Genomic DNA, 20,625 nt, shown 5'->3' on the forward strand with positions numbered 1-20,625 from the left:
TGGCCGACTGAAGGCTATTTTTAGCCGTGCTGTCAGAGGGGAAGCCCAGGCAGAGAAATACTCCAGAATTCCTGCAAATTTTCTTCATCTTAGGTATTTTTTTTTATCAGCGCCGTTTCCGTTACGGCGTCTAAATGTGTGTTTTTCTGCTGTATGCCAGAAAGGGCCCATTAGAGCACGAAGACCAGAGTTCATGAGTGTCTTAAAGCAACGTGTTACTCAGAGCTCTGTGAGTAATGATTGGATCTCGACTACGGCGCCTCGGATGCTGTGATTCACCTCTCCCTCCGGCTGTTGTCGAGGTTCGCCGCGGTCACAAAAAGCACTCTTCCTTGCACCTAATGCCCATTGATTTCCTCTCTCATCCACACAAACACAAGCGGCTCATCAGCACCAGCTAAACGGGATTAATAGTTCGGAATCCGCCAGCAGCTGTTAGGCACAATAACACTGTGCTCCACGTCACGTAAAGGTCATTACTTAGGCTGAAACCCATTTCCTCGCATTGCCCCCCCCGACCAAAACACCTCCCCCTCTTTGGACATTAATTTGAAGTCTCACGGAAAGCTGGTTAACGTATCCCACCGCAACATGGCGCATCCCTTCAGGAAGTTAATACGCCATCGGTTGTCAGCAGTTCTTTTTATGTGAACAGACACAACATCTATACGCCGTCTAAAACTCGTTATGACCCCTGAACAATCTGACTGTTTTATGTAAAATACATCAGAATACCATATTTTCCGGACTATAAGGCGCATTTAAAAGCCCTCAATTTTCTCAAAAAACCACAGTATGCCTTATAATCCGGAGCGCCTTTATATATGTAAGAAGTCGTAATGTTTTATTGTGACGGTTGAGGCTTCATACTCGAGCGTACAGATTGCCTAAAATTCTCCCGTGACAAGTTTCAGTCACGCTGTCACCGGACGAGGAGGAAGAGATCGCAAGAAGAGAAAAGAAGGTGCCTTTAGCGCCATTTCTTCACCACCAGGGCAGCCACCGCACACCTGCCAGTGCTGCACAGAGAGCATCGGTCACACCGGCGCCGATTCTCACCTGACAGCGGTTGGTGTTGCACACAAAACCGTACGATGTGAAAGCCGTTTCTCGCTGGGCAGTTTGTGCGACACCAAGTGTGCGCATGTGGTCATAAAGTTTGATCTTTGCGTGGACGTGTCCAGTGAGCGTCCGCGTTGAGTCCGCCTCGAGTATGCCCAGACCTCCGTGGAGTGAAGTACGCCCGAGTATGTGGGGGCCTTTATGTCGGTGCAATATTCTCCGAAAAGACGGAGCAGTTTTGTTTCACTTAAAGTGCCTTATATATGACAAAAGTTCGAAAATGGACCATTCATCGACAGTGCGTCTTATAATCCAGTGCGCCCTACAGTGCTGAAAATACAATACATCTAATTAGACACTAACTATCTTTGCAATGTCTTGTCCTTGTTAAGGATATTTGGCATTAAAACCCAAATGCAACGCTTGTTGCAACTGTATTAAACCAGACTTTGCAGCGGTTTTTGTACCATTCACAATTTGCAAATTACAGGAAAATTGGCTAAAAAAATAAAAAATTGTGATTTTTTTTTTTTTTTTTTTTGTCACTGTCAGACACCTGCAGGTGTCAGACTGTTAATTACTGTATTGCAGGAAGAATGAAAGTAACAATTTTTCCCGTCGGGGTTTTGGATTATTTGTGTCTCTCCAGGTAACCGAGGCATGTGGCCCGGCCCTTTTGTGGAGCGTTTAACTCTATTAATACCAGAAGAAAATAATGAGCTGTCGCTTGCTTTGGTTCTCTGCGGGGGATAATTGCTTCACGTGAATAGAGCGCCTGCGAGAGGGCTCTTCAGTCCTCTTCTCTAATTAGAAACAAAGAGGCCTTCTTTGTTCGGCTCCACGGTCTCCACTTCAGCACCAACCATGTTTGGGTGTTAATGAATAAAATTCTGCTGCTTGTTTTGTGCTTTAGATCAGATAAACTATACTAAAAACCTGCCTCATTTCTGTTTGAATTTCCTCTTCCGAAAGGCGGGCGGGATTGATTTTGTCGGTGTATGTGCTCCTTCGTGTCTGTTAGCAAAATATCTAATGAACCACTTGTTGCATTTTAATGAAACCTTCAGAAAGTAATTATTCAAAAAAAATCTACAACTAATTAACTTTTGGAGTCATTTCAATTTAAGATGGCCACTACACCTAATCAACCTTAGGAAACATAAAAATAGCTATAACTCGTCAACTTTACACATATTATGCTCAAATTTGGTGTGGTAGTTGCAGAGAGTCGTCCTCAACCCATTCTCTGAGAGCTAACTGATAGTTCAAGAATTTTATTAAAAACTTTGGCATTAACTGTTGGAGTCAACCTGTTTGTCTGTTAGCAAAATATCTCATCAACCCATGGATGGATTTCAATGAAACTTTCAGTAATTATAGATTGAACGAACATCTGCAACTGATTACCTTTTGTCGTCAACCCAATTCAAGATGGCCACCGCAGCTAAGCAAACTTGTATAACACAAAAATGGCTACTACTCAGTCAATTTTACAGATACTGAGCAAAAATTTGGCATGGTAGTAGCTGAAAGTCATTCAAAACACATACTCTGACCACTAACTTGTCACACATAATGTTATTTTTAATATTTGACCAAAACGGCTACAACGCCGTCATTTCTTAACATAAGACGGTCTCCGTTTAAAACCTTTGCATGAAAAGCAGCGGGTGGTAATCCGTCTTTTAAGGACTGCTAGGCTTTCAATAATTTCAGGTTTTGCCTTAAGTGTCGCTTTTAGATGGATTTGCTTCTATGAATAAACGAGATGGCGGCACTTCGCCTCCCTCGGGAACGCCGCCCGACTTCCTGTTGGAATGCGGCAGCATGTGCGCTCTGACGCCCCAGCCCGAGCACCGCATTCCGCCGTCTCATTTGGCTCTCGCGGGTACAGGTCAGCGGAGACGTTCGGCACCGTCGGAAGACATGCCCGGTGACACGAGTATTTACGGCCGTCGTGTCAAAGGCCAAACGGACCCGGGGTGGGTTTCGGTGCCGGCCCCCCATCAAAGAGACTCGGTGGAAAACTACACCAACGAGTCGAGGCTCAACGTGTCAACAGGCCTGAATGATACTCCAACGCTGCATCGCAATATGTGTCAATCTGACTAGGTTGTAGCCATATTTGTGTTCGCTAAGGTTGATCAGCTGTGGCAGCCATCTTGAATTGGAATGGTTCCAAAAGTCAATGAGTTCTAGACGCACGTCTAACGATTCCTTGTCGAGAGTTTCATTGAAATCTGTCTGGTGGTTCGTGAGATATTTTGCTAACAGACGGACGGGGTTGACTCTTAGCAGGTAATGCCAACATTTTTAGCAAAGATGTTTCGCAATGTGTAGCTCTTGGATTATGATTTAGGGACAACTCTCAGCTACTACGACACCAAATTCTAGCACTGTACCTTTGTAATTAGCTGATTCACAGCCATTTTTGTGCATCTTAAGATCAGCTGGCTGTGGCGGCCATCTTAAATTGGGTTAGCTCCGAAAGTCAATCCGTCGTAGATGTGCATCCAGCGATTATTTTCTGAGAGTTTCATTCAAATCCATCCAGCAGTTCAAGAGATATTTTGCTAACAGTCAGAGACAAAAGCAATAGTTAGCTTCTCACTGTGTGTTGTTGGTTCTCACCCAAACAGATGTTATCAACCAAAGTTTGGCTAATTATTGTTTGATTTATTAGAATAATCTGGTGGGAAACTTTGAATTCTAGCATTAAAAAAGTGGGGACTCATTTCAAAGCCTTTTTAAGGACCTAATTTAGGTTAAATGGCGCCATATTAGTGTGACCATTTGCGTTTTGTTTTTTTTTCCTTATGTTCTAAATGTGGATTCAGGTTTGAAGCTGATTTTTCCTCAGGGTTTCATCGACAGTTTGCTCAGCCTTCCATTGTTCTGCTTCGTCTCTGCCGTTTTGAACCCCGGGGGCCATCTTGTTGTGACCGCTGTGTACAGAGACCCCATCTCTCTCTGCTCCCCGCACCGCTGACATCCATTATCTGCGGAGGCGGGCGTCAGCGGGCAGCGCGCTCCATTTACTTTTACTTTTTCCACATCGCTCTTTAATTCCTTTCTTTCTCCCAGGCTTGGAAAGAACCTGCCTTCTATTTGTTCAGCTATTGTTTCTGCCACATCGTTTTAATTTAGTCCCTGCTGAACCCAGACTGTAAATACCGGCTGAAGTTGTCGTTACATGAATACAATGCTAATTGTTTAAGCTTTTCTATACTAGGTTAGCATCTGTGCTAACTGTTGGTCAGCAGACTGTAAACAATGGGTTCTTTTGCATGCTTTTTGTGTTTATTATGCATGAAAACGTATAAATCCGTGTTCATTTATGTAAAATTAGCCATTAGTTGCATCAACAATTTGTTTATAATTGTGTCTCTGAATTGTAATTGAATCGAACTGTAAGGGAGCTGAAAAATTCCCACCCCAACGTCAAACTAGGAAGGGTTTGGAGTCTGTCATTCTACAGCGAAAGAGATTATTTAGAACTGGGAAAACATTAAAAGTTGCCAAACTTGGAGCGAAAGTTATGCTCAGAAGAAATACAAAAAAACTTATAACTTAAGGGTTATGAGACCTGTTAGTCCCACTGATCATAAGGACGTGTTTGCTTTCACACCTTCCGAGGAACGCTGTTGGCCAACGGTCAAAACACGTTCAAAAGAGGACATGTCACAGCAGACGGTGACATTTTAAAAGTGAGAGAGTTCAGTTTGCTCAGCCTGTCAGTGTACATTTATGTGTGGACCAATCACATCCACTTGTGTCCTTTGAGGGTCCATATGGAGTCAAGAAAATGGCGACTCATGTTTCAGAGTCCTAAGGGTCAGAGTAGCCTTAGTAGTCTACTACCTGAAATGGTTTTAAGGTCTGTGAAGTGGTCCTCTGAGGTCTGGCTTGTTTGATTTGTCAAAGTTAACCTCTGGAAAAGTTACCATGTGAATCACGCGACTTTAAACATGTTCCGCTTTCTTCTTCATAATTTCAGGATGACAACTGGGGCGAGACCACCACAGCCATCACCGGCACATCGGAGCACAGCCTGTCCCAGGAGGACATCGTCCGCATCACCAAGGACCTCGAGGACAGCGTGGGCCTCGACTGCCGCCGCTACTTCACCCGGGCCGTCGCCGTGATCCTGGGCCTGCTGGTGTTCCTCACGCCGCTGGCCTTCCTCACGCTGCCGCACATCCTGTGGCCGGAGAAGCTGCAGAGCTGCGGGACGGCCTGCGAGGGCCTCTTCATCTCCGTGGCCTTCAAGCTGCTCATCCTGCTGCTGGCCGTCTGGGCGCTCTACTTTAGGCCGGCGCGGGCGGGACTCCCGCGCGTCTTCGTTTTCCGGGTCCTCCTGGCTGTGTTGGTGTTCCTCCTTGTCGTCTCCTACTGGCTCTTTTACAGCGTCCGGATACTCGACTCTCAGGTGTGTGAGACGCAATAAAGGAGCTGTTACCGCTTTCACTCTGAGCGTAGAGCGTAACTAAAAATATACATGGTAACTGAAGTAGAATTATTAGGAGCACGAGTAGCAGAGACACATGTATTTTTAATGCCTTCAAGAGCTTAAATAAATCAAAAAAACAACCAAAACACAGATTTCTGGTTTCTCCAAGGGTGTGTGTTTGATGTGTGACTTATAATCTAAAATCCCTGTTGGCTCTTCATTTAGAATGCTTGAGGAAAACACGCAAACAGCAAATCTAAAAAGGCTTACAGTTCTTTGAAATCTGCTTTAATATTTAAATGCTCTACATTTAGGCTTACATGTGTTGAACCTCCCGAATTATCCATGCACAAATGGTTATGGCTTTAAAATATGTCAATAAAAATTAATACATAGTGTAGGGTCGGGCAGTGTCTTGGGGTATCCAACTGTATTAACAGTATTTTTCTTAAGAAGTGTTGCTATTTTAATCTCAACCACTTGCAATTAAGTTTAAACTATGTGGTTACTCGTCTTCTGCTGCCATTCCTGCTGTGTCCTGTTGTTTTTGTTTTTTTTCTTTGTAGCAACACCTACTGTTTTGGAGGAACTGCAACTCACTTAAGGAAATTGGGAACGCCACAAAAAAGTCAATAAGACACTGGCTTATGTCTCAGTTATAAGTACCTAAGTGTTTGCTTTCACATCTTCAGAGGAACCATTCAGTTACAAGGACCTGCATGTTCGCTTTCGCATCTTCAGAGGAGCTATGTGGTGTGGGTCTGACACGTTTGCACAAACTCTCGATATGTTTTTTTTTTTATTATTATTCATACATGCCACCAAAAAAGTACAGAGCTAGAGTTACGAAAACTAAATTATGAGGGGTTTCAGGCAGGAGCCACATGCCTGCAACAACTATTTTGAGGAAAAACAAAATTCCTGTGACACACAAGAAAAACTTGAGAGCCCTCAAGAACTTTTCAAGATATTTTTAGAAACTCCCTGGCAGTTCGCAGTTTGTTGCTAACAGTCGCAGCTCAATGAGATCCTGGCTTAAAGTAGTCTGTGTACAAATCTTGGCTGGTTTCAAGTGACTCCATCTTTGTTCTCGCAGGACACCAACTACCAGGGAGTGGTCCAGTACGCCGTGTCCCTGGTGGACGCGCTGCTCTTCATCCACTACCTGGCCGTCGTCCTGCTGGAGCTCCGGCAGCTCCAGCCGTGCTACTCGGTGTGCGTCACGCGCTCCACGGACGGCGCCACGAGGCACTACAACCTGGGACAGCTCAGGTGAGACAAAACACTTTTACTTAGTTCATTTCTGCGAGGCTCAGAGTGGTCCGTTTCGCTTTATTGTTCACTTTCTTCGGGATTGGCTGTTCAGGTTGAAATAAACATCACCTACGACCAAAAGCTGAATAATATTGTTTTTGCCTGTATCTTTGTGTGAGTATGCTTGTTTGTCTGTTAGCAAAATATCTCCTGAACCACTGGACAGATTCTAATGAAACCTGTGGAAGTTAATCATTGGCTGTGCATCTACGCGTTTGCTTTCGCATCCTCATAGGGACCATTCACTTAAGGTTCCTACATCTGGAGTCAACCCCATTTAAGATGGCTGCCACAGCTAACTGACCTTAAAAATCCCCAAAATGACTGTAACTCAGTCAGTTTTACACATATTAATCTAATTCTTGGTGTGGTAGTAGCTGAGACTGATCCTCAACATATATCTTGAGTGCTAACTAGTTGCATGAGATCTTTGTTTAAAATTTTGTGAATCACTATTCGCAGTCAGCTCTGTCTGTTAGCAAAATATCTTATAAACCACTGGACGGATTTTAAAAGAAATTTCAGGAAACAATCATTGAATGTTCTTCTACAAATGATTAACTTTTACAGTCAATCTAAGTCAAGATGGCCACCACAGCCAACTGCCTTTAGAAAAAATAATTCAGTCAAATTTACAGATATTGAGCTAAAATTTCGTATGGTAGTAGATGATTGTCTTTCACAACACGTACTTTAAGTTCTACTCATTTCGAGATATATTTACTGAAAACTTAAGTATTAACTGTTGGAGTCAACCCTGTTTGTCTGTTAGCAAAATATTTCATGAACCAATGCATGGATTGCATGGAATGCAACTTTCAAAAAACAATCATTGGAGGTACGTCTACAACCGATTAACCTTTGAAGTCAGGACAATTAAAGATGGCCACCACAGCTGATTGACCTTTGCAAACACAAAACTGGCTATAACTCAGTCGGTTTTATAGATATTGAGCCTAAATTTGAAGGGGTGGTAGCTGAGAGTCGCCCTCAACACCTGCGCTGAGCGTGACATCTTGCAGTACTTCACGTGATCACGCACAACGTTACTTTCAAGGTTTGTTCGAAATGGCTGCAGTAGAGCTCCGTCATCTGTCATCACACTCGTCTCTGCGCTGCTAGGAATGACAGCTGTGTTCACATCTGGTTGCACGGTCGGTGTCTGTTGATCAGGCTGACCATAGGCTCCTGCGCTATGCGGGGAGCACTAATTAGACGGGCCTGCCGCCGGCCAATCAGGGATGAGTGTCACAGCTTAAAATCCGACCATTAACAGGCACTGATGTGAGTTTTTCATCTAAACTGAAAGGTTTTAGGTGCTGTGACGCTTTGAACCCACATTTAACCGAACACGCAGCTTTGTTTACAGTTTGAAGGTTTTAAAAGCAGTTTTAGGAGGGAACGTGGGTAATCCGAGCAGCACACCTGCAAACCTGCATAAAGATTTGAAAGGCAAGGAGCAGGTCGTCCCGTCATAAAAGAGGCTCCGGCTATAAATCCTTCAGGTTTTTATTAGAAACCGAACAGCAAGAGTGTGGGAGAGACTGGAGGCTGTGTGAGGAGACCAGGGAGTAACCGGAGAGCTCATGTGTTTTGGCTGAAATTGGGATTTTCCGGTTTTTCCCGATGAGATCCCGAAAACCTGATTTCTCTCGTCAGCGCTGTTTACCTTCCTCCAGCTCAACAAACGGCGCACGTTCTTCAACACGACCCGCCCATTAACTATTAAACTCTCATTCTTTATTCTCTCTTCAGCTCCCCTCTGTAAGACTTCGGTCTCCCGGGTCTTCCCTCCCCGTCCGCCCTCTTTCTGCGGCGCCTTTTTGAGGCGTTTCCTCTCTGAAGTCTTTCCCTCCCTCTCCTTTGTTTCTCCTGGCACCATTTCTCTTCCTACCAGCCACTTCGTCTGGGTGCCTTTCCTTTTTTTTCTTCTTTTTTTTCCCCTGAAGTCTCCAACCTTTATTGGTAACGTGCAGTTTTACTTTTTTTCCAACAGGTAGATCCTTGTCTGTCTTGACTTTCTGGTTTCTTCCTAACATACCTAAAATCCGTACTTCTGGCTCGTTTTTCGATCTCTTTGACTTGAGGTGTCCCAGTTTCTCCGTTTCCCTCTCCCTTCATCTCGTCATCACATGTCAGAACATGGCGTACGCTGCCATCTTGGCCCATCTTTTGCTCCACATTCGAATTTTAGATCGCTTGAATCAAATTTCGTCACAGTTTTGCGAGCTGGTCTTACAGAGACTTCACAGGCACTGCTTAAGTAGCCCTTAGCACATCGATTAACCATCGTCCACTCCAGTTTCCACAGAGGTTTTCAAAATATTCTTCATTGTGTGTTTATACATCCTAAGGTGGGTCATTTTATAGTATGTCACTGTCCATCCGTCCTCCGTCCGTTTCTGTCTGTCCATCTGTGGACACTTTCTAATCCAAGCTCTGACTCTCCATCTGTGAAATAGGAATGTCAGACTGCACAGCTGAACACGTCATGGGTCAGGGATCATCCCTATTGATTTCAAGGTCACGGTGGGGTCAAAGGTCAAGGCCACAGGTGACCCCCCCCCCTTTTTTTTAAAACCTTGTCCATTCTTTAACTCTGCAACTGTGTAATGTAGGAATGTCAGACTGCACAGCTGAACACATCATGGGTCAGGGATAATCCCTATTGATTTCAAGGTCACGGGGGTCAAAGGTCAAGTCCACAGGGGCCCCTTTTTTTTGTTTGTTTGTTTTTTTTAAACCTTGTCCATTCTTTAACTCTGCAGCAGTGTAATGTAGGAATGTCAAACTGCACAGCTGGACACCTCATGGGTCAAGGATGATCCCTATGGATTTCAAGGTCAAAGATCACACCTGTGAAAACCACATCTGTGCTCCAATTCTCGACACATACATTCAGGATTGTTCTGTGAGGGAATTTATGCTTTGGATTTTGATTCTTCTGACAGTTTTCTGACGGGGGTGTTAGGTACCTCTTGTTGTTTTGAGTGATTTCCATCTGGAGCCAAAATCACAACTTGTTTGAACCGCTCGGCTTTTTATCTGCGTGTCCTTTTTAGCTTTCCATCACATTTCAGCTTATGGCGGTTGATTTAGCCTGCGATTTAACTTGTAAATTGTTGATACCCCATCATCTTCAAAGAACAATAGAGGCATCCTGAGTACCACCAGTGGTACTGGTACCACAGGTCTCGAGAACCATGGGTTTGGCAGAATGCTAGGTACTGTTAGTGATTCTGAAAGGCCAATGCCTGTTCCAGTCTGTTCTGTGGAGCACTCAAACAAGTTTTCACCGGTTCTTTCCTCGCACCAATCGATTGTCTCCCATTTCTAACCAACCTTCAAATCCTTCACTGTCATTGCACCATAAAGGTCAGTTAGTAGAGTTTATTTGTTTAATGGCACATGGATAGAAACTGTACTTAAGTCTTAAGGCGTTGATGTACCAGAGATCCAACGTATAAATATTTGGCGAGTCCATCACTGCTTCTCCAAACATGCTTTTATTTAAGCCATGGCTTCCTGTTTTTTGTTACTTCAGGGCTTTGTGCTTGGCTCTCTTGAGTTACTGGGTTATAACAGAACTAGAAAAGGTTTTTGCTTGTGTCGTGTTTGCTCAGCTTAATGTTTGATTAAAGTTGGGAAGAAACCAGGTCTGAGCTAACATTTAATAAAACGGACCGTTTAAATATTGATCTTTTGTCTGGATTCCTCAGTTTAACCAAGGGGACGTTGTTCTGCTTCCTGCTGCAGCTCCAGCAGATCTGAGCACGGCATCCAGTTAACGCGGTGCTGCTAAAACCACGCAAGGGTGCGCGGGTTATTGTCCCATCTGTTTTTCAGTTTTGGCCGCTTCAGTCACTTCATGATGTTTGTACCGAAGCGAAACGAACCCAGAAAGAAGGTCAGACTGCAGCCGCCTCCGTCAGCAGGTTCAGGAGTCGAGCTGTGATCTTCTGTTGGAGTAATAGGAAGCACATGCTGCTGGCTAATGTGTGTGCTGCTGCTGCTTGTGGATATTAAGTTAGCGCTCCACGTGGGTAAAGAGCTGAAACGGGACATGGTGACTGCTAACGGCTGATCTGTGGGAAACAAACAGAGCTAGACTTCGAATGCCCAAATGATACTTGTTTGTTTGTCGTACAAACCCCATAGGATAGTACTGCTGGAGCAGCAATAAAACAAAGCATCTGCGCCCTCTTTTAGTCAGTATTCTTTATCTGATTGACTCAGTCCTGCGATGCATACATCCACTTTTACATCCCTAATCAGTCCCTCCAGGATTTCGCAGGCATTTTTTGTGATTGTTGCGGGCTAAAATGCCTGATTTTGCGGGGCATTTTCCTAAAAGTTGCAATGAAAAGTTGCGATTTTTTTTTTTACTAAAATCAATGAAAAACTATAACTTTTAATATATAAACCAAAAATACTTACTAGTTTTGTAAGATAATTACCAATAAACATTGACATTATCAAAAGGTGCTTTATTTGAGAACTTTGATAGCTTATAAACTGACATTCATGACTATTTCTGGATTGTCCCTCGTCTGCAGCTCTCCTCACGTTTTGCAGACACGAAGTGTTTGTCGATGGATGACTTGCGTTTATGTTCGATGATTACACTGCAGGATGTGCAAAACAGCTTCCCTCCACTCTCCTGCAGCTGGGTAGGAAACTGGTTTGCTGAAATCTTTGTGGGCAAATGTGAAGCATTAGCGCACATTTTTGCTTCGGTCGCTGCTCCTGCATGCTCCCGGCATTCTGATGTTAACAGGATGTGACGTCATTTGTCTTCTTCGTGAGTTATTTGGGGTTATTTTGTATTCCACACTACATAAACCCACAAAGAAGACACTAGACTGCAGAAACGGTGGTGAATCACTTTATAAACAATAAATATTGGGCTAAAGTTGCGGTGTTTTGGACAAAGTTGCAAAAAGTTGAGATTTTGCGGGGTTTGCTTGATTTGCGTTAATAGTTGCGATCGCAACATCGCAAAATCCTGGAGGGTGTAATGGCAAAATTTACTGTAGGGTAACACCTGTTGTTTATAAGTCCTGATAATGTTAGGACTTCTATTCCAAGTCCCATGGGTTCTCACAGAATGAACTTGTTTATAGGAGTGATGTTGAATTTTCTCCTCAAAGGAACCAGACTGACTTGTTTTTCCCTAACTCCTCCTTCTGGTCCAGTATTTCAATATGTTTAATTAAAGCACCTGTGTTGATTTGGGGACCAGAGCTTCCCCATTCGGACCTGGGACTCAGATGTTAATTCTTTATTGTCTTTAATGCTCTCTATATTTTGTGCACAATATATAAATAAACCTGTTTATTTCATCTAACAGTGCCTGGAAATAGATTTTTTTGTCTGCCTAATATAGAGTCATAAAGGCATATTGGTAAATGCAGCTTTTACTGTATATTTGGCTGAAAATACCTGTGGCTTTGTGACATGAAGTTGACTGAACATGTGAACGTGCAGTAAGTTCGTAGCCGTTAAAGGGCCGGTTACACCCTAGCTGCTGAATAATGTCCGGCCGCCTTCGTAAGTCTGCTAAGCTCTCTTCCAGGAAACACAGAGGCAGCGTGTTTTAAGGAGCAGATGATTTATGAGCCATAACGTGTGAAAACAGCCTGCTTGTGTACGGTTTGGTTTAATAGTGCCGGGGTATGAAAGACAAGACCTGGCACGCACCGAACCTTGGTCTGGGCTGCAGCCCCCCTCACGCCTTCTCCTGCCATTAGATGCTTGTATGTATGTGTGTTATAACAAGGCCCGCACCGAAATTAAAGCCGCTCCCGAGAACCACGCCTTTCATCGACGTCTGGTTTCCACCGCCAAGCTGTTTGTGTTGTATTTTCTCCTGGATGGGTGAGAAGTGTTGTGTTGTTTAGGGGGGGGGGGTCTTCCTGTGTTTTGTAATGGCTCTGAGGGGTATTTCCCACCGAGGAATTAATTTAAGTATTGCTTTCAGGTGTTTTCGGTTTCAAGTGGTTCCCCTCGTCTTCCGTTAAAGTCAACATCTATCCCACATCCTTTCCATCCATCCCCCCCTCCACTCTCTGTTTGCTTTGTTGTCCTCGAGAAATACTACAGGTTCTTTTCTCATTCATAGAAATCTTTTGAAAGTAAGCCAAAAAAAAAAAACCTATGTTTTAGCCTTCTCCTGGCTCTGTATCACACAGGGATTTTCAGGTATCTGGATCCTCCAGGTGGAAAAGCATCTCATGGCAGATTTTTTTCTTTCCTGTTCTTTTCTCCGAATTTAGAGCTCAGACTCTCCCACTGGCCTAAAGCTGATTTCTCTCAACTAAAACACATCATCTCTTCTTTTTTTCTCCCCCCACCCCCCCAGTATTCAGCGGGCAGCTCTAGCCGTCGTAGAGAACTACTACAGCGACTTCCCCATCCACAACCCGGCGCTGCTCTCTGCCTCCAAGTCCCGCGCCGCCAAGCACCTGGCCGGCCTTAAGGTCTACAACGTGGACGGTGAGTTCCCAGCGGCCCCTGCTGATTGGGGGGGGGGGTCTTTATGTTTTGAGTAAGTCCAGTCTCACCCAAGTGTTAAACAAATGTATTTAAATGTAAATAAAACGTAACGTTCAGTGATCACTGAACGGTCACCTGGTGACAAAGTCCAAACGGCATTTGCGACGTAGTTTCCAAAATGTCTCGAGAAGTTCTCGGGGGCTTCTCAGTTTTCTCAATGAATTTGCGAGACAAATTCCGAAAGTAGCCACAGAGCCGTTGAAGGGTTTAGTCAAAAAGAACTTCAGGAGGGTTCGGCGATCTGCGAAGCCAGATTGAGACTGGTTGGAAACGAAAAAGAAAAGAAATTGTGATCAAATCGAGACATGATTGTGACTAAAATAATTTGAACATCATTTTTAGGAATTTTGCACAAATGCTGCAACTTATTTGCCATCGTGTATGTAGTGCTATGCGATATGGAAAAAATTCTATATCACGATATGGATAATTTTATATCACGATAACGATATATATCACTATATACTCCAATTATGTACGTTGTCAGTTATTCTCTGAAAAATATGAAAAAAATAATTTCATTTCCTACTTTTTTCAAGCTTTATTTCGAAGTGACATTTAACTGAACTTTCACAAATGAGATTTGCTGCATTTTAGTGCAGCAATATATATGTATTAAATGACAACAGAATCAATTATCTTCGGCCAGCTATAGTTTCACTTTTCGCAACTTTTCCCGGCTCTTTTACAACTTGCTTGACCTTGCACTTTTTGGATTGTTAAATTTTTTTTTTGTGCTTCTTCTTTAAGTGGTAGAAGAAGTTTGTTGTGTTGGCGTCAGATGAGAAAACAGTCTAATAGCAGAGTTAGCATATTACCTTTTTCTGCTTGGTGTTGGACTTCTTGAACCAAATCACAAACGTCCCCCCTCGTTTTGGTAAAAGTCTTTCTTCTTGGGCTGCCTGCTAGCTGTCTCTACTTGTTGCGACCCCGAGTTTGATACTTCATGCGTCTCCATCTTTCAGCACTTATGACTTAAATGCCGACACAATATACGGTGGATCACAGAATATGGTGTGCTGCCGGGCCGCACAGAAAGCCGCTGCCGTAAAGCAGCGTCATGACGCAAAACCCAGGTTCTTCGCAAAATAGTTATTTTTTCTTCTTATTTATCACTTACATAAACTGAATGTATGCAAAGTGACAACACTAATACATTCGTCGTAGCCTACGTTATGAAATATTTACATGAATCATTGATACAATTATGATAGAAACGATAGAAACAATAGAGACGATAGAAGAAAATATATCACGATAGACACTTTTCTACCGTCCGCACGATATGTATCGTTATATTGCCCAGCACTACGTGTATGTACACGAACGTGTCGTAAATACCGGTTCAGGTGCGTCCAAGCGCAAATTTTCACGTTTTTTCGCAATTTTGTGTCCAAATTTAAACCGACAGTCACAGCCCAGTAGGATACAGGCTTTAAATGATCATTCTCCCAGTGAGTCATTAAATGCATTTATTTAAATGTTAATAATAGCTACAGTCGCTGCGGGGTTTAGTTAACGCAAATCAGGAACTTTCGGCGGGTTCGGCTATCTACGAAGCCAGATTGAGACTGGTTGGAGACAAAAAAAAAGAGAAGAAAGTGGAATCAAATTGAGACATGATTGTGACTGAACTGCGACAAAAAATTTGAATGTCATTAGCAGGAATTTTGCACGAACGTCGCAAATTGTTTGCAGTTGTTTGCAGTCAGCCGCCTCTTGGTGGCGCCCCACCAGCTCAGGGAAATATCATTTAATCTTTTTTAAATTCATTTCGTGAATATCAGTGATAATCAAACCATTAGAGCCACACTGAGACCTCTGCAAATTCATTAAAAACGATCAAAAAGCTCTAAGCGACATAGTTACTCGTCTCTGTGTTATATTTCCTATTCGTAGCTCCTATCAGGCCTCTACAGGTGGATTTCTTTCCCCTGCTGGAATGTACTGCACCGAACGGCTGCCTGGAAGGAAGAAACTCGATCTGCTAACGTTACATAGTTGTAAAATTGTTGACAGCTACATCAAGCCCGGGTGATTTGTAGTTAATGTGCTACAACATGCTAAAATGCACTCAGCTCGGGAAGGTTTCCTGTTACGCTCTGAGCAGGTGGGACTCGCGCTCTCAGACGTCTGAGACACTGAACTGACCACCTCCCTTCTGGGCGGTAAGTAAACGAGAGGCAGAGCCCTCACAAGGCTGCTCACCTTCCTCCCTCCTCTTCGCTCCTCGCCTGCCACAGGTTGGTGGGGAAGTTGCCTTCTTACGACTGCTGGCTAAATGAACACAAACCCTCTGTTAAATTATCGCCGTCCCATAAGTGTACTCGAGCTTCACTCAGCTGTGCCAAGTTGACTTTTTTTTCCTTTTTTTTTCCCCTGCTCCCATTAGTCTCCCTCCGTTCGAACATTAGCGGGAGACGGTTGCGCTGGATGGCCGATAAATCAATAACTATTAGGTCGACGGTCTTGTCATTTCTCCCCCCCGAGTGTCGCCGCCGTTCAGTGTCGTCCTTCAGCAGCTGCTCGGGGACCCCCTTCGCCCTCCTCCTCCTATCTCGAGCTCCTCCCGCTTCTGCTTCTAATGAATAATTTCAGCTCGGAGACGCGCGATAATCTCTGCGTGATTGAGAAGTGGTGACGCTCCAAGCACGAAGCAGCCGGATCGCTCAGCCGCACTGCCGCCACGTGGCTTCGGGACAGGTTTTGTGTGGCATCAGAGGACATGTTTGGTCTTCATGTGTCCCGAGGTGCCATAACTTTGTCAGAAATGATCGTTTTGGGAAAACATCTGTCCTGAAATTTAAACACTTCAGCTCTGTTTTACTGTAAAAGCAGCTCTTGTATTTAAATAATCACACCAAAGAAGAGCTGGTTGTGGAACAGTGGACTGGATCTTGTGGGGTTGCCAAGGGGGTCATGGGAGATTGAGTCTCCAGTCTGCACGTGTTTTGTCGATCTGGAGAAGGCTTCGGGCTGTGTTAGCAGAGGGATTCAGTGAGAGGCAGGGGGAGGGGGTTACTTTAAAAGCCTATCTGGTCCCTGTAGAGCCAAACCAAAAAGCTGCGTCCGCATCCTCGGCACAAAGTCGAGCTCGTTCCCAGGTTGGATTCCCTCCGTTGTCTCCGATCCCGTTTGTGGTGTTCGTGGACGGGATCTCGAGGCGCGGTCGTGAAGAGGAGTGGGAAGATGTGGTTCTGCTGGCGTCTTCAGGCCATGACCTTCATGCAAGAGTCGGCTCCTCAAAGTCCGAGGCCAAAGTTCTCTACTGGGAAAAAGTGGAATGCTGCCTCCAGGTCAGGAGTGAGTCTCTGCCTCACTTGGAGGAGTCCAAGTATCTGGGAGTCTTGTTAACAAATGGTGGACGAATGGAGCGGAAGATGGATCGACGGATCGGTGCCTCGTCTTCAGTAATGAGGGCGATGTTTAGAAAGGTCGTGGTAAAGAAAGAGTTGAGTTGAAAGGCAAAACTCTTGATTTACTGGTCCATCTACGTTCTAACTTTCACCTATGGTCAAGAGGTTTGGATCATGACTGAAAGAACGAGATCCTGGATACAAACAGCTGAAATAACCTTCCTTCGTATGGCAGCTGGGCTCAGCCTTAGAGATAAGGTGAGGAGCTCCGTCATCCGGGGGGAGCCACTGCTGAGGTGACTCCCTCTGGAAGTTTTCCAGCCATGTCCCACCGGAAGACGACTCTGATAAAGACCCAGAACTCGCCTGAGGGATTATGTGTCCCTCGCTTTGGGACCCCCCTGAAGGAGCTGGAGAGTGACTCCAGGGGGTTTCCCTACTGGACCCTGTTGCCTCCATGACCTGAACAGGAATAATCAGCCTCAAATAGATGGATCAAAATTTCAAATCGTTCTCTTAGTTGATATTTAAACAGATACTATTCATCTCAACTAAAGTTTTCCTCAACTGTTACCGTTTTCCACTGATTTGTTTTTACAGGCATCCAGAACGTGGTTCTGGCCTTGTACGAAAAATTCAAATTGCACATTATTCTCACACGCAGCATAAGATTTCACCCTTATTACGAGCGGAGTGGGGTGAGCTCTTCCCCCTTCTGTGTTCATGAATTATTCTGTTCGAGCTCGATCCCTGCCCCGCATTAATAATTCACTGCCTCAGCCTGCTTTTAACCTGCATTAATATCAACAGCTTCATGGTCTCTTTTTGGAAAAATTAAACTTTTCAAGCTCCCTTAGATGGTTATTTAATTAGAAGCAATGTAATATGAACGTTTGGATTTGTGTTGAGTGCTCTGAAGTCCTTACAGCTCTTCCTGTTGGTTCTTGAGGTTTTCATGTTGAAGGTGATTAAAGGAAATGGAGCAAAGTTTTTTTGTTAATCTGCTCAAACAGGAGCTCGTTCCCCTCACGTTGCACTTTATGTCATCATCAAAGGCTTGTTTTTTTTCCCTTTGACTTCGTCTCTTTACCTATTCCTTCATCTCCACAGGTCCGGGGAACAACACATCAGCGGGGCTCGTCCAGTCCCAGTCCCGAGCCATGATCGCGGCCGCAGCCCGGCGCCGGGACACCAGCCACAACGAGCTGTACTACGAAGAGGCCGAGCACGAGCGGCGCGTCCGCAAGCGGAAGGCGCGGTGAGTCGAGCGAGCTTCGGGAGCTTCGGTCGTCGGGACGGAGGGAAAATGTACCAACAGAAACACACGTCAGAGTCCACCTGATCATTCTTTATTAAACAAGAATGAAACCAAAATGAAAAAGCTGTGCGTGGGAAAAACTAAGTCCACCCCAAGGTCAGACCGTGAAATGTTTAGAGAAATGGCAAAAAACAGCTCAGACTCTACAGGCCTCAGTTAACAGGTTAAAGACTGAAGGTCATTTCAGGATAATTAGTAAAAGACTGAACAGGTGTGTCTTATTGGGAAGAAGGGGTGTAACCGTGCGTGTATTAATGTGACTGTACTCCGCTGTCAAAAACACCAGTTTTGAACACGCTGAAAGCAGGGCCTTAGCCAGACTTTAAAAAATACTGAGGTCAACCACTCATTATCCCCCTGCACATACCAGTGAGTTGTTGTAGTTTTGGAGCTGGACCAGCACTAGTGTGGTCCGGATGTAAAAAAAAAAAAAAAGTGCTAAAATCCCCCTTTATTGAGGTTTCACAAATTAGATTAAGGTTTCACAGATCACACACTTGGTTTTAAATGTTCTGTATTCAGTGCAGAATAATCTGGTCCAGGTTTGAAGTGTCTAGGTGTTGTAGTTTTTTAACTAGAGTAGATTAAAGATGCTGAAGGTAAGGAAAAATTAAGTGGAATCGCCCTTTAGCCATTTTCCGAATCGGAAGCTGCAATCGGAAACCAACTTCAGCTTTGTGGAATTGAAGGAGAATATTTTTAGCAAGTTACCTCGGTTGTGTTTCACCGTAAGTGACGCTCTTCTTCTTCTGGTCTTTATTTTAGCAGTAAGGTAGCAAAGCTGCGCTCTTCTTCATAGACATCGAGTTTGGCTGCAGCTGCACACAGTTGCAGCGCCTCCTACAGTAAACTGGTGGAGCTACGTAGAGAACCATGCCGTTCAAAAGCTTTATTTTGATTCATTTTTTATGATATACACAGCAAAAAAAATACTGAGGTCTGGACCTTGGTGTCCTCAGTGGTAGCTACAGCCCTGGCTGAAAGAACCACAGACTGTAACAAGTACGGTATATGAATGTTACAGTTTTTTGTGTGTGTACCTAATAAATCTACACGTATCTGCTATATACCTACAGTGTTTGTACCTAAATGTATGTTGTATACATTTGTTTCCCTTAATGCAGGAGTGTCAGACTCAAGGAGGCCAAAATTAATGACTTGGTCCTAGCCAAGGGGCCAATCTCGATCAATATTTATAAAAAAAACACATAAATTCACTTTAGTTTTAGATGTAATATGTCAAATAATTCATAAAGGCATATCAAATACCTTTTCCCAGTTCCATATTATAAAAAATTTAGAACAAACATGGTTTAATGAGCAAAGAGAAATAGATCAAACTTTAAAAGACATCATTAGCTTTCATTTTTTTATGCCTTCTTATGAATTTTTCTCCATTAAAGCAGCAAAAAAGCCCTCAACAAAAATCTGATCAAACAGCTGCTGGCATTTAATATTTGATAATATATATAATATTTCCATGTTGTGTTGGGGGCCAGATAAATTGTTACCAAGGTATGTACTGGACCATGATTTTTGTATATCGTTACATCCCTGTTGGGAAGGGAGGAGGAGGACCCATGTTCTTTCTGAAGGAAGCATGGGATTTGGGTCATTCCTTATTCAGGGGGACTAGATTTGGGTTTGCAAATATGCATCTAAATGAACCACAAGACTTCTGGAACGATACCCCTAAAGTAGAGTCGTTTACCCATAATCCACAGGGCCAAGTTTGGTGAAACCCGAACAGCAGATTGGCACAAACACCTCATACTAGCTGCAAAGCATGGTGGTGGAGGGCTGATGGTTTGGGCTCCTTGCAGTCATCGAGTCGACCCTGAACTCCGTAGACCAAAGGGTTCTGGAGTCAAATGTGAGGCCGTCTGTCTGACAGCTGAGGTTAGGACCAAACTGGGTCGTGAAATAGAACAAACAGCAGCTAATCTACAACAGAATGGCTCAAGAAGAAAAGAACAATGGTGCGACAACGGTCCAGTCGAGACCTCAACCTGACTGAAATGATGGGGTTGGGACCCTCAGGGAGCTGAGCAGAAACTAATGTCTGTAAACCTCAATGAACTGAAGCAGTGTTGGAAAGAAGAGAGGGCCAAAAGTCCTCTGCAACCATGTGAGAGACCTTGATAGTCCTACAGAGAACCACTAAGAGTTATCACTGCTGAAGGAGATTCTACACACTGTTAATTCAGTTTTTTTACACATTCAGACTTTATTTTTGGTATTTGTGTTTTTGTCCTGGTACGTGTTTCTTCCCAGACTGGTGGTGGCAGTAGAGGAAGCCTTCACCCACATCAAGCGCATGCAGGACGAGGAGCAGAAGAAGGCCCCGGGCGACGTGATGGACCCGCGAGAGGCGGCGCAGGCCATCTTCCCCTCCATGGCCCGGGCCCTGCAGAAGTACCTGAGGACCACCAAGCAGCAGCACTGCCACAGCATGGAGAGCATCCAGCAGCACCTGGCCTTCTGCATCACCAACAACATGACGCCCAAGGTCCCCGGCTGCGCCTGCTGTTTCTCGCCTTCAGCGCTTGAATCCGCAAAGACGTTGACAC

At 44.2% G+C, this 20,625-nt stretch overlaps 1 protein-coding gene across 3 annotated transcripts in view; it reads left to right on the forward strand.

Moving 5' to 3' along the window:
- Positions 1–20,625, forward strand: part of vangl1 (VANGL planar cell polarity protein 1) — a 56,729-nt gene that overhangs the window by 34,448 nt on the left and 1,656 nt on the right. For all 3 annotated transcript variants that reach the window (XM_017432781.3, XM_037973844.1, XM_017432782.3), the window contains 5 exons: positions 5,060–5,491; positions 6,609–6,784; positions 13,188–13,321; positions 17,848–17,995; positions 20,330–20,564. In XM_017432781.3, the coding sequence (XP_017288270.1) occupies positions 5,060–5,491; positions 6,609–6,784; positions 13,188–13,321; positions 17,848–17,995; positions 20,330–20,564 (1,125 nt within the window). The remainder of the gene's footprint in view (positions 1–5,059; positions 5,492–6,608; positions 6,785–13,187; positions 13,322–17,847; positions 17,996–20,329; positions 20,565–20,625) is intronic.

This window comes from Kryptolebias marmoratus, linkage group LG23, assembly GCF_001649575.2.
Source record: "Kryptolebias marmoratus isolate JLee-2015 linkage group LG23, ASM164957v2, whole genome shotgun sequence".
NCBI lineage: Eukaryota > Metazoa > Chordata > Actinopteri > Cyprinodontiformes > Rivulidae > Kryptolebias > Kryptolebias marmoratus.